At 48.2% G+C, this 16008-nt stretch overlaps 1 protein-coding gene across 4 annotated transcripts in view; it reads right to left on the minus strand.

Moving 5' to 3' along the window:
- Positions 1-3275, minus strand: part of CPXM2 (carboxypeptidase X, M14 family member 2) — a 147159-nt gene extending 143884 nt beyond the window's left edge. For 3 of the 4 annotated variants that reach the window (XM_054523003.2, XM_054523002.2, XM_063727790.1), the window contains exon 1: positions 2804-3249. In XM_054523003.2, the coding sequence (XP_054378978.2) occupies positions 2804-3107 (304 nt within the window). In that variant the 5' untranslated portion in view covers positions 3108-3249. Of the gene's footprint in view, positions 1-2803 lie in introns of all 4 variants that reach the window. The other variant, XM_002821236.5, reaches the window with a different exon arrangement.
- Positions 3276-16008: the final 12733 nt, after the last annotated feature.

Below are 16008 nucleotides of genomic sequence, written 5' to 3' on the forward strand. Positions count from 1 at the left end.
AGCATATAGATCAAGCCGCTACTTAAAGTGGAAAAAAATAATTTTCTCCTAGTGTAGTTTAACTGCACAAAACTGTCACTGATTCCCCTAACCAAGGTCACGCTTAAACCAGTCTTCCCACTTTGGTCCAGGGCAGAGGATTCTGCTGAGCAAACACCAAAATAAAAAAGGACAGGAGTTAAAAATATGAGATAAATGTCACGCTTGTCTTTCCATGGTTGGGGAGAGCTCTAAAAAAGCCCCACAGAATTCATTAGAAACAAAGCTGACATGGTAGCAGGTCCGCAGGCAGCTGTCCCAAAAGGCCTCTGATGTGAGTCTCTAGATCTTCCAAAGACGTGTTTTCAGTATGGGGCTTGGAGATCCCGGTGGATGCCAGGGCTGTGGTGAACTGGGCAATGTGTCCTGCAGGAGCAGAGGCTAGGCACCGAATAAACAGGCTCCCCCAAGGCCTGTCTCTACCTGCAAGACGGCCTTCCAAAAGCAAATGAGCTTTTTCTTGCAAATTCAGGTTACACTCTGATTTCTCCTCCAGAGACCCCATTCCAAGAGTGGCAAGAGCTGTTTCTCCAAGGACTAAAGAGAGTCACCTCCCCATGTAACCCCTGAGTCTGCGGACACATTAGTCTGTGGATACTGCTCAGGCCAGGCTGTGACTTTCTGAGATGTTTTTTGTAGGGAAAGAAACCTATCTTAGGAATGACGTCCGGTCACTTGTACGAGTCCCCAGAACAATAAAGCTGACTTACTTGTCAAGTCTTAAACATCGCCTCTTCAGGGAAGCATTACCCAAGCCCCCATAGATTCAGTGAGCTCCCCCAGCTTGTTTGTTACCTTAACACCCCACACTTCTGTGCAACCCTCAACACAACTGTGATTACTTTCTCAGAGTCCCAGCTAGTTCCATGTGGTAGGAGGCGGGGGGTGGGGGCAGGGAAAAGGAATGTCTTGCTCTCCCCATTCCTAGGATCTTACCCAGCACCAGTGCTTAGCAGGTTCTTGGTAACAGCCTGTGGAATGAATGAAAGGTTCACAGGAAGACTAGCACATAAGCTGGCAGGCACACTGGAAGCTTTCATTAAAAAGGTTTTTACAGCAATTGACAAAGTAAAGTGAGGTGGCAGGTGCAGTCTTCCTATTTGCAAATGATGATAAAGTTAAAGCTCAGGAAACTGAGCCGTGATTCCAGATCCCCAAGTTGATGAGCCCTAAACGTGGGTGTTAGGCCCAGTCTTCAGACTCCCAGTCTGGGGCTCCTTCCACTTTCCCCCTTGGCACCACCCCCAGTGACTGCCAGAACCCAACATACATGTCTCCTGCCTACACCACCCTACCGTGCCCAGGGTGAAGCTAAGCACGTTGCAGGCACTAAAAAAAAACTAGAATGCATGTGGATTTGGTTCACACTACCAAACCAAAAAGGCCTTGAGTTAAAAAGCACAGGAGAAAGGCTTTCAAATATCCCAAGCCAGCAAGTGACACTGAGCAAGTTACTTAAACTGTCTGAGCCTCACCCACCCTTCAGAGCCACTGAAAGGACTAAATGAAACTGGCACATAAAGTTTCTAATGGAGTCACAGTCGACATTCTACAAATATAAGTCTCTTCCCGCTCCTAATCCTGTTATTAAGCCACTGTAGCTCTTAAACCTCTGAATTCCCATAACTCTCCCTGAAACACTGGAAAATCTGGATGTGTTCAGGGTTGTCACACAACTCAGAAATCCCCGCCCATTCAAAGTTGTCCACAAATGGAAGCACGCCAGGGCCTCTGCAAAGGGGGGTGCTCATATAGGTCCACCCTTTCAGGAGTTCTGTGTCCTCACCCCTCCTCCACTTTCCCACTGCCCCGGCTGCTGACTTTCACGAGCAGTTTAACCAAACAAAGACGATGCCTTCCATACCCGGAGCCCTGTAACGGTGGCATCCGCACGTATCTCCTTTCAGGAAAGGCCATTGCGAGGCCAGAGAATTTGGCCACATTCCTGCTCATGCCCCACTCTTGAAATACTAGGCCTGCAGCCCCTGCAATTTGAGCAAAGAACATTTGGAACTAGAGAAAGCCCCACTTCACAAGGTAGTTAATAAACTACGTCATTTAGTGGAAGTCATTTTCCTAAGAAAATGAGGTTGGCAGAAACTGAAGATGGATTTGAAAAGGGTATGAGACTTGGATGAAAGACGGAGCACTGCAGGCAGCCGGGCAGCCCCCAAGCCGGAGTCCAGGCTGCAGCAGACTCCAGGCACAGACTCCCCAGTGGAGGCTGTGCCATCCTGCCCCAGCCGGGCAGAGGACCCAAGGGACCCACTGAGAGTGGGAGGGAGGGAGCTGAGAAGGGACACGGCTGGGTAAAGGCCTACTGGCAGAACTTTCCCTAGAAGGCCATCTGCCAAAACAGCCAGCCATCCACATCCCCAAAGCGGAAATTCAGCCGCATTTGAGGACTGAAGAAGTAGGAAGAGAAGTAAGAGGTATCCAGCAGAAAGACCCTTAGCTCAGGGGATTTCAAGCTTGAAACAAGAAGAACTTTGACTCTCCAGGCAGCCTCCCAATTGCACAGCTCCCTCTTTACCTACGGGCATAAGCCAGAGCTGAAATGCGTGTCAGGGTCAAGGACAAGTTCTGGGAAGCTGGGCGGGCCCGCGGGAAGCGCAGATACAGTCCCTAGAGAGGCAGAGGCGGCAACAGGGAGATTCCCGGGACTGGCCCATCCCAGACACACACACTGGGAGAAGCTAGTTGTCCCCTGGAGGCGCGCAACTACCGGCGCTCCCTTGGCTGCCCAGCGCAGAAAGTTCCTTACCTGGTGGAGGCGGCTCCGGAGCCGACTTCTCCCTCTTGGGAGCCTTCTTGGGCTTGGTGGCCCTCTTGGGCGGCCTGGGCTCCTGCGGGCGCCGCTCCCACTCCTCCCCGGGCCCCGCAGGCAGCGGCGGAGAGAAGGTCTCGGGCTCGGGCTCCGGGCGCGCGTAGTAGGGCTCCCGGCTCCAGATCTCCTGCCCGTAATAATCAGGGTCCTCGAGGGCTGCGCCCTGGGCTCCGACCCCGGCCAGGGTCACTGCAAGGAGCACCAGGGCCAGCGCCGGGGTAGCGGTCCCCGGGCGGGACATGCCTGCTCCGCCCCGCGCCCAGGGCAGGGTCACGGTCACCGGGAGCGCCGGGCGGGCTGCGGGCGCAGAAGCTGGCGCGGGGCAGGGGCGCAGGGCACAGCAGAGCGGCGCGCTGGGCGCGGGAGGCGGCCGGCTGGCTGCGCTTGTGACCGGCCCGCGGGGCTGGGCTGGGCTGGGCTGGGCTGGGCTGGGCCGGGGCGAACAGGGGCGCGCAGAGGCGCGGGGCGGGCGCAGGGGGGCCGGCCCCGCCCTTCCTTCTTCCCTCCCTTTCCCGGCGACCCCGCCGAGGCCGGTCCTTGGAGGCAGGTGTTCCAAGCAGCCAAGCCCAAGAAAGCCCCCTGCGCCCTGCAGACTGTCTCCAGCCCCCTTCCCCTCCCCCGCAGGCCGGCCAGTGTGGGGCCTGCTTCCCCAGAGACGCTAATGAGTTTCAATCTTAGAAGAAAACATCGAGGCCCGCTGTTCCATTCCTGTTTTACAGGTGGAGAAACGTGACCTGAGAGGAGAAAAGATTGGCCCAGGGTCCTAAAGTAAATCAGAGCCCAAGCAGCCTCCAGCTCTCAAACCCTGCCCCGTGTGCTGACCATTCCGCAGACGTGGACTTCCCACTAGCCATGCTTCTGTTTCAGGAACTGGGAATGAGGAATTCCTGAGGTTCCCGGGGTTTCTGGGAGTAAAGTTCCCTGGGAGCAGGGCCTAGGGACCCTGGAGGAGCCCTCTCCCATCTGAGACTCTGATTCTGTTGGGCCTTGGGAAAGACAGTGACGTTACCCCAGGGCGGCCATCCAGGGGTCACAAGAGGGTTTGTGGTTCATCCAAGAGCAGGCTCTTGCCCAGAGGGTCCTTTGAGAAAGGGCCTCCTGCTTTGGACAACTCTGCATGGGTTCTTTATGCGGAGCCTAGGCCCATGGCCCTGCGGCTTCTGCTCTCCAGGCGGGGATGTGGGGAACCAGGGACTGCATCGTTTCCCTTGCTGCTGTAATAAACGATGACAAACTTAGTGGCTTCAAACAACACCTATCTCACAGCTCCACAGGTGAGAAGGCTGATGCGAGTGTCACCCGGCCAAAATCAAGGGGTCAGCAGGACTGGTTTCTTAGGGGAGCCTCTGGCGAAAAGTCCACTTCCGGGCTCACTCAGGTATTGGCTGAATTCAGCTCCTTGCAGTAGTAGGACTGACGTGCAGTTCACTTGCTGGCTGTGGGCTGAGGCGCCTTTCCTCCTGCTGGCTGCCTGTGTTCCTCCTCATGTCTTCTGCAGGCTTCTCCAGGCCTCTCTCTGGTCCTCGCATGTGGGCCCTGCATCTCAGAGCCAGCGCTGGCACAGCTTCAAATCGCTTCTCTTCCTGCCACATCTTTCCGCCTTCCAGCTAGAGAAAATTCTGTACTTTTAAGAGAGAGTGTGAATAGATGGGCCCACCCAAAAAATTCAGTATAGTCATCCTATCTTGAGTGGCGACCTTAACCAGATCAGCAAAGTCCATTTTGCCATGTTCCCTAACTTTTTGCCAGGTTCCCTAACTATCTCTTGTTCTAGGTATTCAGTTGTAGATGTCTTTGGGAACCCATGGAGTGTGCTACAGGGACAGACTGACCCTCAAGCCTGCATTGGCCTGTCACCTTCCCAGTTCCTCTGGGCCTGTGATGTGATCCTAGGATGCCACTGAGATGAGTCAGAGCACCAGGGCAAGGCCTCACCATTGCCCTGGAGTGAGGACTTCCCTAGAGTGGGAGCTCCTGAGACCCCACAGTGGGCAGGGCTTGGGCCAGGAAGGCTGTCATTCTCTTTCTGCACAGGCCACTCAACCAGGCCATCTTTTAGGGCCAGTCTTCCAGGCTTCCAGTTTGAAGGCCAAAGCAAAATGACCAGAGGGAGAGGAGGAGGCTGCTGGTTGAGGCAGGGCCTGTCTGCAGGGACCAGGAGGCCTTGGTCCTGCCTGTCAAACCCCCAGGACGCTCTGGAATCCAGAGCCAGCAGAAGTCCCTAGGGTGAGAGGGCAGGAGGGTCCCCTTCCCCACCCACCACTCTTTGCTCCCCGACCCTTCCTGGATCCCCGCCCACCGTCCTCCATGGCCTATCCCCAGGGCTCACTCCTGGGGCCTGTTTTATCTGAAGCCAGGCACTCCAGACCACAACACAGTCTTTAGTGGTGAAACAGAAAGCGGCTCCAGCAGCAAGCAACACACCCAGTGTTCCAGCGAGCTGTATGAAGCACTAACAAGAGGCTGGCCTGGCATCCTGGCCAGAGGGACTGCAGAGGCTGCCCAGGCCAGGACTGTGCCCTGCACCACCTCCATCAGAACCCCCAGAGCTTGCTCAACAGCAGACGGACACCCAGGCGGAACCCCAGACCTTCAGAGTCTCCTAAAGAGTGGGTTCAAGCACTAGCATATTTAAGAAGTTCCTCAGGTAATTCTGATAGCGTCCAAATTTAAGATGAATCTTCTCCCTCTCATTTTACACAGGATCCTGAGGCCCAGATTTACCTGAGGACACACAGCAAGCTACTGATGGCCAGGACTAACCCTGCTCTACTGCCTTTAACCAATATTTAAAGTCAGGCCATATACATCCCAATAGCCCCAAACCCATGAGTCCTGAAGACATTTTACTGCTTTTCAGCACCTCTTAGGTGAGTAACATAACATATACCCACTCTGCAGTGTCTGGTAAGTGTCCAGAGAAGGCCCTACCCAAACATGCCTCTCAACATGTTCCTGGAATAAAGAAATGAGTTCCACTTATTACTGCTCTCCCTATTAATGCTTGCTTGTTTGTTTTCCCTGGAGAGACACATAATTAAAGCAAGTAGGACAAATAGAACAAGAATCTATTGCACTGATGCCAGTTCTCCCAACACAGAGGCCCACGGCACTGTTCCTGGAGCATCCTTTGTCTACCTCTGGCTCTCTCTCTCTGGTGCTGCCTGTCCTGGAAATGTGCAAGGCACAGTCAGAGCTCATGAAGTTTAGGAAGATAGGGTGGCAAAGCTGACCTCATTCTCTTGGTTTGCAAGCCTTATCCTTTCTCCCAATTCTCACCTATCTGCCTGGGAGGGTCCTGCATTCTTCAGCTTCTCAGATGAAGACCTCCCTGGTCATCTTGGCCCCATCTGTCCTTCACCATCTAATACATAGCAGTAAGTCCTGCGGCTCTCATGGTACACATTCTTTAATCTGCCTCTTCATCTGTTCCTGCTGCCCATCACTCAGCCCGTGGTTCAGAGACCCATGGCAGATGATGGGAACCCGTGCTCAGCAGGTCTCGCTGCTTTGGGCCTCTCTGATCTGCCATCCACCCTTCCTTCAAGGCAACAAGCCATTCATTCTTCCTAAACACCCATTAACAACCTTGCTCCCTCACCGAAGAATCTGCAGGGCTAACCAATCCCAAGTAAACCTAACCCCTCTAGGTAAGATTCAAGGCTCACCAGCTCACTCAAACTCGGCTCTTTCCACTTGCCACTGGGCAACAACCATAAGACAGATCCTTTTATTTTTCTTTTTTTTTTTTTTTTTTGACAGAGTCTCACTCTGTCACCCAGGCTTGAGTGCAGTGGCACTGTGTCGGCTCACTGCAACCTCTGTCTCCTGGGTTCAAGCAGTTCTCCTGCCACAGCCTCCCAAGTAGCTGGGATTACAGGTGCCCACCACCACACCCGGTTAATTTTTATATTTTTCATAGAGACAGGGTTTCACCACGTTGGCCAGGCTGGTCTTGAACTCCTGACCTCAGGTGATCCACCTGCCTCAGCCTCCCAAAGTGCTGGGATTACAGGCGTGAGCCACCACGCCCGGCCAAGACAGACGCTTAATGGCCTCCTGCACAGCACCGATAAGCTCTGTGATTATTATAATATGCTAACTTTGCATCTTCCACAGAAACCAACAGAGTACAAGAAACACAGAAAATTTCAATAACCCCTTCTGCATAACTAATCTTGCCTAGAGTTTTTCATGGCATCAGCCAAAGAATGTTTCTCTCTAGGACTTTTTTGTTCTCAATCTAATAATATGTCTATTTAACTCAGGACTGGAACCCTCAGGAGGGGCTGTGAGTCTCTCCGCATAGTGTAAGTGGAGCTCCAGAAAGCACTGATTCTCCCTGGATGTCAGCCGTGCTATAAACCAGACACTCCAGTCGGGGGTAGTAATGGGGGCAAACTGGGAAACCAAAATGGCAGTTCAGAATCCCCCCCTGGTTTCTGAAGGCTTCTTCAAATGGTGTTCTTTAAAGTCAACCATTGTTTGCCTCAATTGAGAATCTGCTAAGTGCACTTCTGCTAAGCAAAATAAGCCCGTGTTTGTCCATTCATTCATCCCTTAAACAGGATTCTGCTAAGCCAGTTTCTGTTATACAACATAAATCCATACTTGTCTGATAATCCTCAAACACCTTACACAGCTAATAATTTTTCAAATATTTATGAGCCCCACAGAGGAGATTTATGTTAAGTTGCTTGGCAAGGAACAATAGAGTGTGCAGGTCCAGAGAACATTCTGTTGAAACAAATATTGTCAAGACTCAATATTTTTATAGCATTTTTCATTGGGGACTTTTCACACCTGCTCATTTCCCTAATTATCCCTGAGACTCTTAACACTTTCAGAGAGAATGAAAATGGAATTTTTTTGAAAGATCATTAATTTGAAAAATTAGCTGCTATATAAAGAAAAATACATACTCAGGCACAGCCATTACTAAAAATATAGTCTTGAGATGGATGCACAGGGAGAGAGATACTAAGTTGTTATGGCAACTATCATTATAATTACAAAGCTGGAGGGTTTTTCTCGTTCATTACTGTGTTGAGATGTGATAGTTTAAATGGCAGGGTCCTTTGTAATGTCCTCAATCTCATTACTACATAATTACCCATTTCATATTTAATTTTCAGCATGTTTGTTCTTACTCCCATACCCTGTACGTTTGGCATCTTTTGATAAGCCTTATTCTTAGTTCATGGGTCCCTCTTGCAACTTAATTCCTCTCCTCACTATTGCCTCCACTCTGTGGTTTCATTTTCAATTTGACCTTTGGGACACTTGCTTTGGCATGAGATATTCCATTTGTAAACAGTAAGATGCTGTTGCAAAAGCTCCTAAGAAACCACATGAACAGGCACCCAGGCAGACACTGAACACAGGATACACCAGAGCCTGCTGAGCGGCCTTGGAGGCACTGTGTTTCTTGGCCACCCACTATGTGCAGGATCATTTACAGAAGTGATCACATTTGACCTTTGTAAGCTGGGTTCTCTGTTTGCACTGCCTCTGGTCTCCAGCCCTCTGGGCTTGCCTCTGTATCTGGGAGGCTGGGAGGCTGGCCTTTGTAAATTAGTCCCCTTGTCCTCTGGTTTCTGATTGGGATTGCCCAACAGAGATAGGAAGGTGAGGAGAAAGGGCTCTGGGTATTTCGTCCCCTTCCCCCACCCCCACCCTTCCATAACCCCTACCCACTTTGGCCCAGGGGTCCTGGTGGTGGCTGGATCCTTGGGCTTCCCTGAAACCCACTTCCTCAACTCTAGCCCCGCAGTCCTATGGAGGGACATGACTTCCTGACAGCCTGAGCCTCCACTCATTAGTCTCGGGAGCCTCAATATCACTGTTTGTCTCCACATCCCTGCCCACACCTCTGCACTTCATTTAATTCACATGTCATCTGTGTGTGCCTCTGTTTCCTGCTGGGTCCCTGACTGATATCATCCTCCCAAAGCTTTGTGAGGGGAGAATAGCTCCCCCTGTCTTACAGTTGAGGAATCTAGAAGTGGCTAAGTCTCTCGCTGAAGGTCATGGAATTAACAAGTGATCGAGTCAGTTGAACCCCCATCTGTTTCACTCCAAAATTTCTGCCTCCATCACTTATGTTACAGTCTCAAGCCAAAGGGAACTGTGGCCCATCAGGCGACCCGAGACGCGCTTGGGCAGAGTGGCATAGTGTGTCAGGGTGCAGCGTGGGCACCCTGGGGTGGTCATGGGTGGGGATGGCTTTAGCTTCCAGTAAATCTCAAGCCTCTCCATCCATCAGGAGTGCTCAAGATCTAAGTTCTTTAAATTCAGAAGTTCTGGAGCTGCTTCTGTGGTCACTTAATGCATGAAGCCCGAAAGACAAGAAGCAATCATCTCCACGAAGTTGAGATTTGCATGAAGAGGAACTCAGTGTGAGAAGCCAAGAAGCAAAGCAGGGGAAGATGCTGCCTCGGCCCCCGGCTCATCACTGCCACATGGGCAGGGCTTCCATGCTCTGGCCCAGAATCAGAAGCAAGGGTTTGGAAGGTCTGAGTTCAGACATCCCTCTTTCTATCCTCTCAGTCAAGGTACGGGGCTCTCTGAAACAGCAGTGCCAAATGCAGTTGGTCCACACACTCTGTGAGGCTCCAGGGCTGGGAGAGACCTCCCACACCTGTAGTCTACTGTCAGGCAATCGGACTCCACGCCAGGGGTCTCACTGATGTTTCTGCAAGAGAACATCTCTGCCTCTCACCACCACACAAGAGACACTGAACTTGGTAGGATAGAGACTAAAGATATAATAAACTAATGAACCTAATGAGTTTGAAAATCTAATAAATTCCTAGAAAAAAATAAAATGCTACAGCTGACACAAAAATAGAGCACCTAAACAGACCAATAATATTAAATAAATTAAAATGGGAGTCAAACAGTCTTTACTAAAAAAAATTCTAAGCCAGGCGCAATGGCACACACCTGTAGTCCCAACTACTTGAGAGGCTGAGGCAAGAAGATCACTTAAGCCCAGGAGTTCAAGGCTGTAGTACTCTATAATCACGTCTGTGAATAGCCACTGAACTCCAGCCTGAGCAACACAGTGAGATCTTGTCTCAAAAAATATATATATCTTTTTAATTAGCCAGGAGTGATGGTGTGCACCTGTAGTCTTAGCTACTTGGGAGGCTGAGACAGGAGGATCACTTGAGCCCAGGAGCTTGAGGTTATAGTGAGCTATAATACACCACTACAATCCAGCCTGGGCAACAGAGTGAGACTCTGTCTCCAAAAACAAACAAACAAACAAAAGTTCCAGATCGTTTTTCAATTTTCCAGTTGAATTTACTAAACTTTTTTAAAAGCTGAAATTCCCACCTTATAGAAAGTTTTCTTTCTTTCTTTCTTTTTTTTTCTTTTTTAAGATGGAGTTTCGCTCTTGTTGCCCAGGCTGGAGTGCAATGGCACGATCTTGCCTCACTGCAACATCAACCTCTCAGGTTCAAGCAATTCTCCTGCCTCAGCCTCCCAAGTAGCTGGGATTATAGGCATGTACCACCATGCCCAGCTAAGTTTTTGTATTTTTTCATAGTGCAGATGGGGGTTCACCATGTTAGCCAGGCTGGTCTCGAACTCCTGACCTCAGGTGATCTGCCTGCCTCAGCCTCCCAAAGTGCTGGGATTACAGGCACCAGCCACTGCACCTGGCCTGAAAGTTTCCTTTTACAGAAAATAGAAAAAAAGGGAAATCTACTTAGATAACTTTATTATGCTAATGTAATCTTAATTCTAAAACCAGAGAATGAAATTATTAGAAAAGAATATAAAAGGCTCATTTCGTTATAAATATAGACATTAAAAATCTTAAGTCAAATATTAGCTAACTGAATCCAATAGCTTATTTTTTTAAATACATAAAGTATACATAAAATCCATAAAGTATAATTAAGTAGGCTTTATTTCAGGAATACAGAAATGGTTCAACGGTAGAAAAATCGACCTATGTAATTTATCATGTCAGCAGATCAAAAGAAAAAGGTTGTATGATTATCTAAATCAATGAATTATCTGAATTAGAAAAGCAGTTCGTAATATACAGCATCGGTTTGAAGATGTCCTGAACAAATGGAAAGATACCTATGCTCTTGCATGGGCAACTTGGGATCAAAGATTCAATTCTTGCTGGGCATGGTGGCTCATGCCTCTAACCCCAGCACTTTGCGAGGCTGAGGTGAGAGGATTACTTAAGCCCAGAAATTTGAGACCAGCCTGGACAACGCAGTGAGACCCTGGGAGGAAGGGGAAGGAAGGGAAGACTGAGAATGTTACACATCAAGGTGGATTCTTTACCATGTGACCTTGGGAAACTTGGCTCTCATGGAAAAAACTAAAACTGGATCCTTACCACACACGAAAGTGGACTCCAAATGGATTAAAAAACTAAATGTGAAAAGTGAAACCATAACAATAATAGAAAGTGTATAAACATATCTTTGTAACCTAGAGATGAGGAAAAACTTGTTAAATAAAAACCTCAGAAGCACAAACCATAAGGCAAAAATAAGAAGAGGAGGAATTAATTAGGTTACTTATATCAAGATAAAAGATTAATGTTCTACAAAGGACACACTGAACAAAATGAACAGGCAGATAACATATTGGGAGACAATACCTGCAATGTCTAACAAAAAAATTTTTTTTGGAGACAGAGTCTTGCTCTGTCACCCAGGCTAAAGTGCAGTGACGCGATCTCGGCTCTCTGCAACCTCTGCCTCCCAGGTTCAAGCAATTCTCCTGCCTCAGCTTCCCTAGTAGTTGGGATTACAGGAACCTGCCACCATGCCCAGAAAATTTTTGTATTTTTAGTAGGGAAGGGGTTTCACCATGTTATCCAGGCTGGTCTTAATCTTCTGGGCTCAAGTGATCTGCCTGCTTTGGCCTCCCAAAGTGCTGAGATTACAGGCATGAGCCACCACGCCTGGCTAAAAAATTAATATCCATGATACATCCGGAAGAAAGGGAGGACTCCTGATAGGAAAATGGGCAAAAGCTATGAACAGGCTATTTACAGAAGAGAAAACTCAAAAGGCTAACTATGTATAAAGAAATGCTCAAAGCCATTAGTAACCAGAGAAATGCAAATTTAAATGAAGAGATGTCATCTGACAACTATTAGCTGGGCAAAAATCAGAAAGCTGGACGATGTCAAGTGTTGGTGGTGGTGTGGAGTTTTGGGGCACCCCAGCACTGCTGGTGAGGATTCAGATGGGTACCACCCACTGGGAGAGCAGACGCATGCTCCTGACATTCCCAAACATGTGTCTGTCATAATTAAAGGTTTATATAAAAGACATAAAAGATTATGAGTCCAATGAAAATAAATTTAAACTAAATTTAACTGAGAAGCATTTTTTATTAAAATACTTGTGCCAATAGAGAATATTACATTAACTCAGGACACAAGTCACTGAAACAATTTCTACATGTTACCATTTGAAAAAGTAAGACTTGGCAAAACCAACCTAACAGATTTTTTTTCTTTTCTACTGAATTGAATGAATCAATCCTTTTTTATGGCATTTCATTCTAGAGTCAGCCCACACTAATTATCTGGTAAAGAGAATTAACATTTTATTCTTTTATAATTTTCTGATTGCTTTTAGGGAGTAAGAGACATAAAGAATAAGCAAACAAATGCAATGTATTAAAAGCATTTCTAATATGTCCTTTTGCCCTCCAGGGACTTTGTAATATAAATACCCTTATACAGTAAGAAAAATAGATCACTAATTCTCAAGCTGCAATTACCTGAGATCATAATACTGAACATACATCAAAGCAGGGGCATAGTAGTTTAAATCCAATTGAATTACATCTACCCTTAGGGGCACAATCAGGAAATACAATTTTAAAAAGAGAGAGCCTTGGCATCATTCCTTCACACCTGGGCTTCACTGACTAGCTCACAGTTATAAATCACATGCTGAGACCCAGTGTGTTTTTCCAGGGCTGAGGCATTAACAGAGAAGGAGCTCCTGGGAGCAGCAAACACCTTGTTTTCCTTCCACCCAAGCAAGTTTGTGTGTGTGCGTGTGTGTGTGTGTGTGTGTGTGTTTTCCCCTATGCAAATGAAGGCAAGTTTTCACATTGCATTATAAGCTTGGTAGCTAAGAAACCATTTCTGTTTCTGAGAAGGTTAACTTTCAAGTTCAAATATCTGATGCTTTGGGTATTGTGAACAAATGTGAACCTGAAAGAGCCAATCTTTCAAGATGGATCACCACTGGCTAAGTGAGCCAAAATTTAAAATACAGTCAAGCGGCCATTTGCTGAGTAGAGAGGTCACACACATAACTCTGAGTTCCTGAAAAACAATACCTCTGTTTAACTTTGGGACTTTCACAGCACACCTGAACCAACCAATCAGAGTTCACCTGCTTGTGCCAATCAGAGATCAGCTGTATCAACCAATCAAGGCTCAGCTGTGTTGACCAATCAGGGCTCAGTTATATTGACCAATCAGAACTCAGCTGCGTCATCACTCGGCGGTAAGCGCGGTTGAATTTTTCATTTGCCTGAATTGCAAACTGTTCACTGGAATGAAGTCTCTTTCCTCCAAACTGTTTTCCAGAGAACTTTTGTGCAGAGTATCCCACTGAAGTAACCACTGTCACAACCTGGATAAAATGTTTGAATATTTTTCAAACCTAAGCTTACAAACTATAGTGGATTTTTGCTCTTATTGGGGGTGAGGAGTGTCAAATATGGAAGTGTTTAAATTTTATATTTCAGTATATAAAGAGCCTCTAAATAGGGTTATCTGAACTTGGAGTGGGCCAGGCGAGGTTATGCAGCTAACAGGTTACAGCTTACAGGCAGGTTACCCAGGGGAGTAATCTGACATGGGCCTGAGCGCCTCCCATTCTGACTCTTCCCACACTAGCTGGAAAGCCTAGAGCAGGCTGACCTCACCAACTTAGCCTTAGTTTACACATCTGTAGAGTGGGGAAATCCTGTCCTAACCCGATAGAGAATTGTGGTGAGAATTTAATAAAATAATGCATGTAACAGCTTAGAGTAAATCTTGGCATATAGTGTCTTAGTCCATTAGGGCTGCTGTAACAGAATACTATAGACAGGGGGGCCTATAAACAACAGAAATTCATTTCTCACAGTTCCGGAGGCTGGAAGTACCAAGAGCAAGACACTGGCAGATTCGGAGTCTGGTGAGGGCCCATTTCACAGATGGCAGCCCCTCGCTGCGTCATCATGAGCTGGAAGGGGCACACAAGCACCCTTGGGCCTCTTTGTAAGGGCACTAATCCCATTCATGCGGGCTCCTCCCTCATGACTTAATCACCTCCCCCAAAGCTCCATCTAATATCACTGCCTTGGGGTTGGGGATTTCAACATATGAATTTGACAGGGGAAACACAAACATTCAGACCGTGACACAGAGTGAACACTCAGGAAAGGCTCGCGGCTGTTGTCATTCTTCATGATGATTATCTTAGCCTGTCAGTGTAAAGCACGTGCTCATTACTGCCTGAAGAAGAAAGGCCACCTCCCCACCGTGCCCTTTCATTCTTTCCTTGTCAGTGCTTTGCCTTTGCAGACATAGTTGCCACCACCTGGAGTACTCTCTGGCGCTTCCCTTCACAGCAAACACCTATTTGCACATCGAAGCCCAACTCTAACGCCTCCTCCTGGGGGAGCCCTCCATGATTGCAGCGGGTGAGGTCCTGTGTCTCTGTTCCCAGGCTCCCACAGCTCCCCTAATGTGGCTTTCACAGCTCTCATGACCTTGTCCTAGGCATAGGGCACAGAGGACCTTGTCCTGGCCATAGGACACAGAGGGATCCCTGCTACCCAATTACCTCCTCCAGGGCTGTTGGCATCCCTCTTGCATGCAGAAGGTGCTCAGTAAATGCTGGTTGGAGTTGGATGGCTGGATGCAAAGACCTTAAGAGCAGGATGCAAAGTCTGATTCCTCTCTGCATCCTCAGAGCCTGTCCCAGTGCTTGGCACACAGTAGGTGCTCAATAAACAATCATGCACTGAAATTGACTTTCAAAATGCACATGGCCTGGACTGCATTTCCTCTGAGTGTCCTCTCCTGGCCTCCTGGCTCAGCTGAGATCTGGGGTACCCACCTGTCCTGTCCCGCCACCTTTGCCGTCTCCACCCAGTCCTTAGGTCCCTGCCTTAACATGGGTGAAGTCCTCTTAGGGATAGGGGAAGAGGACTCTCATTCCCATGAGACCAGGGCATGGTTCTTCCTCATCTCACACTGGTGGAGCCCTGAGGCTGAGAGGCCAAGGGGCTTTGTAATGTGCAGAGAGCATTCCCCAGTTGGCACAGCCACTTGAAATTTTACAACAGATCTCGTTCTCAAAGGAGGAAAAAGTGGAGCCAAACCAATTAACTTTTTAAACAGCTGAGAGATTCAAATGAAGCAAGGTTTGCCAGGCGTAGCTGTAACCTGACAGAAATAGGAGATGTGCTGGGGGAGGCTCTCAGACTCTGGTGTGGGTTTGCCTGGCCAAGACATGAGCCCCTCCTGCCAGCCCCCACACGGCCCCAGCTGTGTGAGTTCACCCCATCTCCTCCAATGCAACTCTCAGCTCCCTCTTTGGAGAAAAACATAGATGAGCCTTAGAAAGTGAAATGAAAAGAGCCTAACAATTAAAACCAGTACACCATTTTTTGTTCAAACGAAACCTTCCCAGTTATTCATTACATAAATAAAATATCTTTTATCCTTTCTATCTCAGCTTAAATGTTACTTCCTCGGAGACCCCTTTCTGGAAAATTCTGCCTCAATCAGGACTTACTCTTCTTTCCTCTTTCCTAGCTCTGCAGCCTGTTCTTTCCCTTCAGGGCAGACACTCCACTGGGCTACTTCTTTCCGATTGTGCTGATGTTTGAGTAAGGGACAGGCAGGCGCAGTGGGTAAGAGGGTGGGCCCTGCAGATTCTTGCTCAGCTGCCAACAGCTATGTCCTGAAGCAGTCACCTCACCTCTCTGTGCCTTGGGGTATTCATCTGGAAAATGGGGATAACAATTGTTCCTACCTCACTGACCAGTTGTGGGGAGTAAACAAGTTAACACATGCAGAGTGTTTGGATCAGGGCCTCGACGTCAGGGGGCCAAATTATATTATTCCCATCATCACTGTC

The sequence above is a fragment of the Pongo abelii genome, chromosome 8 (assembly GCF_028885655.2).
Source record: "Pongo abelii isolate AG06213 chromosome 8, NHGRI_mPonAbe1-v2.0_pri, whole genome shotgun sequence".
In the NCBI taxonomy this organism is placed as follows: Eukaryota; Metazoa; Chordata; class Mammalia; order Primates; family Hominidae; genus Pongo; species Pongo abelii.